Source organism: Nerophis ophidion, linkage group LG16 (assembly GCF_033978795.1).
Source record: "Nerophis ophidion isolate RoL-2023_Sa linkage group LG16, RoL_Noph_v1.0, whole genome shotgun sequence".
Lineage (NCBI taxonomy): Eukaryota > Metazoa > Chordata > Actinopteri > Syngnathiformes > Syngnathidae > Nerophis > Nerophis ophidion.
The window spans coordinates 18,922,792-18,932,175 of record NC_084626.1 but is presented as its reverse complement, the minus strand read 5'-3'; the positions used below and the strand labels follow the sequence as shown (position 1 = coordinate 18,932,175).

The 9,384-nt window shown below is 35.3% G+C and overlaps 1 protein-coding gene across 1 annotated transcript; it reads right to left on the bottom strand.

The window, feature by feature from the left end:
* Window positions 1-1,273: 1,273 nt before the first annotated feature.
* fezf2 (FEZ family zinc finger 2) lies at window positions 1,274-6,782 on the bottom strand. The gene is made up of 4 exons (XM_061875617.1): window positions 5,835-6,782; window positions 4,492-4,626; window positions 4,273-4,405; window positions 1,274-1,657 (listed from the first exon to the last, which is right to left on the bottom strand). Exons 1-4 carry the CDS (start codon window positions 6,555-6,557, stop codon window positions 1,416-1,418), a joined length of 1,233 nt encoding a protein of 410 aa, XP_061731601.1. The 5' UTR covers window positions 6,558-6,782; the 3' UTR covers window positions 1,274-1,415.
* Window positions 6,783-9,384: the final 2,602 nt, after the last annotated feature.

Here is a 9,384-nt window from a genome sequence, read left to right as displayed (position 1 = left end):
ACTTAATACAGTGCAAGTGCTACAGCGTGATACTTCCCACAGTAAATATACTCCAGTGTATTACTTCACTCTGTACAAGTACTACAGTGTAAGTCTTCACACAGTAAAAGTACTACAGTGTGGTACTTCATACAGTACAATTACTACACTGTAGTAGTTCATCCAGAACAAGTACTACAATGTAATACTTCACGCAGTAAAATTACTAGTAAGTGGTACTTCATACAGTGCAAGCGCTACAGTGTAATACTTTATACAGTAAAAGTACTACAGTGTAATACTTCACAATGTACAAGTACTACAGTGTAGGTCTTCATACAGTAAACATACTACAGTGTGGTACATCACACAGTACAATTACTACACTGTACTACTTCATCCAGAACAAGTACTACAGTGTAATTCTTCACAGAGTTAAAGTACTACAGTGTAATACTTCATGATTGATAAGTACAACAGTGTAAGTCTTTATACAGTAAAAGTACTACAGTGTGGTACATAGCACAGTGCATTTACTACACTGTAGTACTTCATCCAGAACAAGTAAAACAGTGTAATATTTTACACTGTAAAAGTACTCGTAAGTACTACTATATACAGTGCAAGCACTGCAGTGTGATACTTTGGACAGTAAAAGTACTACAGAGTAATACTTCACGATTGATAAGTACGACAGTGTTTTTATACAGTAAAAGTACTACAGTGTGGTACATCACACAGCAGTACAATTACAACACTGTAGTACTTCATTGAGAACAAGTACTACAGTGTAATACTTCACACAGTTAAAGTATTACAGTGTAATACTTCACGCAGTAAAAGTACCAGTAAGTAGTACTTCATACAGTGCAAGCGCTACAGTGTGATACTTTGCACATGAAAAGTACTACACTGTAATACTTCACACTGTACAAGTATTGCAGTGTAATTATTCATACAGTAAAAGTACTACAGTGTGGTACTTCACACAGTACAATTACTACACTGTAGTACTTCATCCAGGACAAGTACTACATTGCAATACTTCACACAGTAAAAGTACTACACTGTAATACTGTGTACAAAAACACTTTACTTTGACTTTTCACAATGACAAAAAAGATATATACAAATACGACTTACTATAATATGCAGTATTTGTATACATGTTATGAGCTATATAGTACAAAAGAGTACTGACATTAAATTTAATCGATTTGTCATTTGAGGATTGTTTGCGAGTAAAAAAAAAAAGCAGAAACATTCGTTGTAATAAACAAGTTTTATTTTGGAATCAACCAACATTCAAAGTTATGGTGATAAGTTATGAAGACGTTATTGACATCTTAAATATTTGACATACACAAATAGCAGGCAGCAATGGGTGAGTGTGAGATACTGTACTAATAATAATAATAATAATAATAATAATGTTTTTATAACGTTTCTTGTCTGCTGGAAGAAGACAAGATGTTGTCATGGAGTTTACGGACGTGCTTCTTTAGGTCGAAGTTGCGACAGAAGCCTTTTCCACAGGTGAGACAGGTGAAGGGCTTCTTGTCGTTGTGCGTGTGCATGTGGAAGGTCAGGTTGTAGATCTGGTGGAACGCTTTGTTGCAGATGGAACATTTGTACTGCTTCTCTCCGCTGTGCGTCAACTTGTGGTTCTTGTAGTTACCTAGCAACCACACACAATACATCATCACAAAGTGTTCGGCATGTTGTAACTCCCTTGACGTCATCCCCAGGTATTCATCATCATTAAGTCATCATCATGTTTCACTTATCACTGTACTCCTCTGACGTCATCATCATCACTTTACTTTACCATCATATACATCATAGTACTCCATTCTGACTGTTACATCATAACTTGCTAAGTACTCATTATATTTGACTAATTACTTTACTTCTTACTTTGAAATTAGTCACACAAAACGTTTTCATAACTAATTTATTGTATTCATAAATGTGAGATGATTATTCATTTTTTTAAAGACAATATATATATATATATATATATATATATATATATATATATATATATATATACACATATATATATATATGTATATGTATATATATATATATAAATAAAAGTGTGTGTGTGTGTGGTCAACTTTAAACTCCATTTAAAATAAATGTGTTTACGATAATAACAGTGGATTATTTTGAAATGAAAACTAATTTTAAAATGAAATGTCATTATCGGCCACTCAATATGTAATAAACACATTGTATTACACAATTTTGATTACAAAAATGAATTAAAAGCAATGCAGTAATGAAAACATATTTATGGTAACGAGCAAAGTTTCTAAGTCATAATACAGAAAAAAAAATTAAAAACTGAATGTGAAAGTGAGGATTAATGTACTATTTTTAGTATTAGTGTTATATCTGTAAGATTAGTGTAGTATTTTTGATGGTATTAGTGTAATATTTATAGGATGTGTGTATTTTTTTGTACTCATGTAATAACTATAGTAGTATTAGTGTAATAATTTTAATATTAGTGTAATATTTAAAGTATCATTGGTGTCATAATTTTGATATAAGTGTAATGTATATAGATTTATATTTGTAATATTTATAGTATTATTAGTGCACTATTTTTAGTATAAATGTATTTTCCATGGTCTCAGTGTAATAAAAAAAACTGTAGGTTTTGAGATGATTTGTTAAATATTTTTTAATAGAGTGTAATATTTATAGTTGTATTAGTGTAATATTTACAGTGGTATTAGTGTAACATTTGTGATATCAATGTAATATTTATAGTAGGTGTAATATTTGTAATAATAGTGTAAGATTTAAACAGTGTCAGTGTAATATCTGTAGTATTATTAGTGCAATATTTATAGTAGTATTAGTGTTAATAGTGTAATATGACAAATCGAAAGTAAAAGTGAGTTGTGTTGACTGAAGTGTTAGTTTTGTGTTGCAGTCAAAAAGTTGTCAAACTTTGTCAAAATCAAACTTTGTTGGTCTCACTGATGACCCACAACATTGTGTTGAAGGAAATTAACCATTTTAATGTCCCATGTTATAATATTTATACTTCCTCTCAGCAAATGTAGCACATTAATACACTGATCATACTTTAATGTCGTCATATTTATATTTCAGTTATATTTCAATGTTGTCCATATTCATAATTCAAAGTCATATTCACATTTAATGTACATAAGCACACATTGGAAGCAGAAATATGCTTGAAACTTTAAATATGAAAAATATTTTTCGCCTTTTTTAAGTAATACTCGAAAAACAACAAACTCTGAAGCAGAGAAAATACAAAAAATAGCGAAAACAAACCAATACCGTGTTATTTCATTTTTTGTATTGTCGGATTATTCTCCACCATGTTATTTTATTTTTATGATACTTCAGTTAATCTGTCAAAAAGTTATTTCATTTGGATAATTTCAAATCAATTTTCAACAAGTTATTTCACTTTGAGGTTTTTAAATCCTGTGATAAGGTGGCAACTTGTCCAGGGTGTACCCGCCTTCCGCCCGATTGTAGCTGAGATTAGGCACCAGCGCCCCCCGCGACCCCAAAGGGAATAAGCGGACGAAAATCGATGGATGGATGGATTTTTAAATAATTTAAATCATATTTGAGATAACATTTGAAACATTTGATTTGATTTTAATATTATTTTGGATAATTTTACAACATGTTATTTCATTTGTATCTTGTTTTGGATCATCTTTTTCAACAGCTGTTTTAACTTTTTGATTTGTTTGGATGATTTTTTTTCAACAGGTGAGGCTATTTGTATATTATTTTAGATTATTTCCTAACATGTTATTTCTATTCTCCTATAATATTTTACATATTTTTTCCAGCATGTTATTTAATTTTTAAATTATTATATATCATTTTCCAACATATTATTTCATTCCTATAGTATATTTTTTTCAGTCATGTTATTTTATTTTTGTTGTAATATTTTTACAGTATTTATATTACTTTTCCAACATGTTAATTCATTCCGATATAATATTTTTCCAAAATCTTATTTCGTTGTTACATTATTATTTATTAATTCTTATGTTTTCCAACAGGTTATTTTCATTCTTATATCATTTTGCAAAAATGTTTTCGTTGTTATATTATTTAACGAACTTTTTTCAACATTTAATTTAATTGTTATCCTTTTTCTCAACATATGTCATTATGTCGTTTACATTATTATTTCTTTCATTGATTTCATTGATATCATTATTTTTGGAGGCCAGATTGCATAAAAAGTGAAAAAAGCATATGGGGGGAAATCATATTCACCTTTCTGATGAAACCCTTTTCCACAGAACTCGCAGACGAAAGGTTTGTATCCTGCGTGGATTCTCACGTGCGTGTTGAGAGTCGAACTTCTGTTGAAAGCTTTCCCACACTGGTTGCATTTATGAGGTTTCTCCTTCAACGCAAAAATAATACATCGACTGTGAATAAGTGCACATGATGAATACACAATAGTCAGATGGAGAAAAGAGTGTGTGTCACCTGTGTGTGTATGATTTTGTGTCTACACAAAGTGCTGGCCTGTCGGAATCCTTTCCCGCACACTTTACACACGAACGGCCGCGCTCCGGTGTGTACCGGCATGTGTCTGGTCAGATTGTAGTGAGCGTTAAAAACCTGAACAATTACACACAATCACACGCAACTTTTACTTACATTTCATCACACTTCATTAGCAAATGTTTCCGCACATTTGTAACCATTTCCATACTTTATTTATTATATTATATGCAGCAGATGTTTTGTTGTATGTATATATATATATATATATATATATATATATATATATATATATATATATATATATATATATATATATATATATATATATATATTAATCAGAGTTATATTTTTAGTATATATGTATAAGGTATTTATCATAGTCATATGCATCACATGTTTGTTTTATACAATATTAACATCTATTATGTGTGTATTTTTAATTGTATAGTATTGTGTATTGTGTGTCTGTGTGTAAATATATATATATATATATATATATATATATATATATATATATATATATATATATATATATATATGTATATATATATACACTGTGTATGGATTTTATATATGTTTCAATCCATGTGTATCACAAGTTCATTTTATATCATATTGTATGTGCATTTGTAAAATTGTACATGTCATATATGGGCTTTTATAATATTCATGTTTTTTTATCAGCCACGTCTAAAGTGTGTTCTGATGACAGTCATGTCTGTGTTTTAATTATATACATTTTATTATAAACATGTGTACCATGTGTTTTTAATATGTTTGCATGCATTACATGTGTGTTTTGATTAATATCCATGTGTATTAATATTCGTTTTTATTATGTGTATTATGTTTGTTGTACTACATGTTTTGTTTTTTTAAATTAATATACAAGTGTATTATATGTGTTTTTAATGATATTGGAATGTATATTGTTTTGCTTTATATTTATGTAATGCATTTTTTTTATTTTATACAGGTTGCCTTTTTGATAATATTTATGTTTATAGATGTTTTTTTACATGCATGCATTTGTGTTTTAATTAGTGTTATTGCTGTTTATTATATGTGTTTTGTTGTAATATTCATGTATATATTTTGTATTACATGCATTTTAATTGGGTGTATAGATATAACGATAAAATTGTGTTTCAAATGAATGTATATTTTATGTTTTTTTTAAGTAATATTCATGCGCATTGCATGTGTGTTTTATACGGTGGTGTGCATGCAGCTGTTTTAATAGTATGACATATTTAATGCATCTATTACCAAAATGTGTATCATCTTGTGTGTTTCTGTAAGATGTTGAAATCATGATTTACCTTTCCGCAGACTTCGCAAGTGAAGTTTTTGGGTTTTGCGTCTCCGGCCCCGCCGTTGTTGCAAACTTTGTTGGGGTTCTTGAAACAGTTCTTGTCGGCCTGGTTGTCCTTAACGATGTGGTCCAGTTTCCCGGGGAGATGCTCCTTGTGGGGGTACTGGGCTGTGGGCGCCTTGTCCGCCCCATGCAGGCCGCCCGCGGGCACCTTGGTCCCGTCCAGGACTAAAAGTCTGTGCTGGGCCGAGATGGAAGCCTGGGCGTGCGGGCTGGACAACCAGTGTCCCCCCAGCAGGTCCGACTGGGCGTAGGCCGGGTCCAGGTAGTTGAGATAGTAGAAAGAGCCGCTCGGTACCGCCAGGCTCTGGTGGATGACCTGCGGTTTGACCAACCGGCTTCCAGGCGCCAAAAGCGGCTGCTTGGCTCCGGAGTCGTGCGCTTTTGCGCACACGCAGCAGCTGCCCTTGCACGCCGCGCCGCCCCTGAAACTGGACCGCCACAGTTCCGAATAGTTCATCAGGGCCTTGGCCTGGAAGTCGTAGCCGAAAGGCTGCAGCGGGATCATGCAGGGAATCGGAGAACAGAACCCGAGCAGTTTCTTCTCCTCCGTGCCTTCCGAGCCCTTGGACATGATCCGGTCTATGGAGAAGGCGAGGGTCTTGGGGGCCGCGGAGGGGCCGCTGCGTGCGCAGGACATGACCGCGTCCACGGGTCCAGAATGGGACATTTTGCAGCCCAAAGATGTCAGACTCTCCTCTTCCAACTTCTTTCAGAGTCTCCAAGTCCCCGCAGGACAGACGGGAGGACACATCAGTTTACTAGGAACCCCTCGCAGGCGTTTGCATTGAAAAAGACAACAATGGCATCCACGGGGGAGGATTAATGCTTCATTAATGGCCACTGAGCAAGACCACAACGAGGACTAAGTTGGACCGGGACCTGCAGAGGACTAAACGCTGCAAAGGTCTAGTGGAGAAAACGCTTTAAGTTGAAGGACTTTAATGCTTCATGGGTGTGACAAAAAAAAAAAAAAAAAAAAAAAGCTCCGCGTGTCATCTTGACATTAGCACCGCCCCTGCTCACACTGGAGCACATCAACCTTCTCCGAAGCAACATAATAATGCATATGATGTATTATTATAACCGTGTGACGTCATTCTGCACTTTTATAAACATTCCAGAAAGTCCACCTGCTAAGCCCCCCCCCCCCCCACCCCCTTTCACTTTGGTTCACTGAAGCGCTGCTTGAAGCTGCTCTCCCCGCACACACAGAGGAAGCATTGAAGCAAAGAAAAAGGAGCAGAAGGAACATGAAAAGAATTCTGCGACAATCAGGAGCGCCTTTCACTCTTTGAAGGCCATTTGAGAACTTGAAGTTGAGCAGACAACTTGCACTGCAAGTATGCATCCTCACATCATAGGCGCTAGTCTACATTTCTGCCAGTGTGTGCTCGGTGTGTGTTGTCCCCATACCGATATTACAAGTCTTTTGGTACTTTTCTAAATAACGGGGACCACCAAAAATGTCATTATTGGCTTTAAATGAACAAAAAAGATCTTTGGGTACATTAAACATTTGTTTCTTATTGCAATGTTGCCCTTAAAGGCCTACTGAAAGGAGATGTTCTTATTTAAACGGGGATAGCAGGTCCATTCTATGTCATACTTGATCATTCCGCAATATTGCCATATTTTTGCTGAACGGATTTAGTAGAGAACATCCACGATAAAGTTCGCAACTTTTGGTCGCTAACAGAAAAGTGAAGTGTGAAGTGAAGTGAATTATATTTATATAGCGCTTTTCTCAAGTGACTCAAAGCGCTCTACATAGTGACACCCAATATCCAAGTTACATTTAAACCAGTGTGGGTGGCACTGGGAGCAGGTGGGTAAAGTGTCTTGCCCAAGGACACAACGGCAGTAACTAGGATGGCACAAGCGGGAATCGAATCTGCAACTCTCAAGTTGCTGGCACAGCCACTCTACCAACCGAGCTATGCCGCCTTTACCGAAGTCGCAGACGATGACGTCACATGTTTGATGGCTCCTCACATCCTCACATTGTTTTTAATGGGAGCCTCCAACAAAAAGAGCTATTCGGACCGGGAAAACGACAATTTCCCCAATAATTTGAGCGAGAATGAAAGATTCGTGTTTGAGGATATTAATAGCAACGGACTAGAAAAAAACAAAACAAAACAAAAAACAAGTTAAAAAAAAACCCGATTGCATTGGGACGGATTCATATGTTTTTAGACACATTTACTAGGATAATTCTGGGAAATCCCTTATCTTTCTATTGAGTTGCTAGTGTTTTAGTGAGTTTAACAGGAGGTGTGTGTCCACGCAGTGTCTCAGGGAAGTCGACGGCGCAAGCTCAGCTGATTTCCGGCAAGAAGCGACTTTTTACCATAATTTTCTCACCGAAACCTGCTGGTTGACATTCGGTCGGGATCCATGTTCGCTTGACCGCTCTGATCCATAGTAAAGTTTCACCTCCGGGAATTTTAAACAAGGAATCACCGTGTGTTTGTGTGGCTAAAGGGTAAAGTTTCCCAACTCCATCTTTCTACTTTGACTTCTCCATTATTAATTGAACAAATTGCAAAAGATTCAGCAACACAGATGTCCAAAATTCTGTGTAATTATGCGGTTAAAGCAGACGACTTTTAGCTGTGTGTGTGTGTGCAGCGCTCATATTTCCTAACAGTCCGGGACGTCACGCGTACACGTCATCATTACGCAATGTTTTCAAGAAGAAATTCCCGGGAAAATTAAAATTGTGATTTAGTAAACTAAAAAGGCCGTATTGGCATGTGTTGCAATGTTAATATTTCATCATTGATATATAAACTATCAGACTGCGTGGTGGGTAGTAGTGGGTTTCAGTAGGTCTTTAAATAAAATAGTGAACAAACAGACAACTTGTCGTCTAGTAGTAAGTAAGCAAACAAAGGTTCCCAATTTAGTCTGCTGACAAATGCAGTAACATATTGTCATTTTGTCAACATTATTAGGGACAAGTGGTAGAAAATGAATTATTAATCTACTTGGTCATTTACTGTTAATATCTGGTTATTTTATGTTTTAACATGTTCAATATACACTTCTGTTTGAATGTTGTTTGATACTTTACATTATTTTTGGATGATACCACAAATTTGGTTATCAATCTGATACCAAGTAATTACAGGATCATACATTGGTCATATTCAAACTCCTCATTTGTCCAGGGACATATTTCCTGAAATTTATAAACATAAAATACATTTTTAAAAACGAAATAAGATGTGTGAACGTGAGTGTGAATGTTTTCTGTCTATCTGTGTTGGCCCTGCAATGAGATGGCGACTTGTCCAGGGTGTACACCGCCTTCCGCCCGAATGCAGCTGAGATAGACTCCAGCACCCCCCGCGACCCAAAAAGGGACAAGCGGTAGAAAATGGATGGATGGATGTTGTGATGCCAAAAAATATCAACGTAATCATTGTAATATTGACTAGATTCGTGCCTGTACTTGATACCATTACAGTGGATGTCAGGTTTAGGTCCAC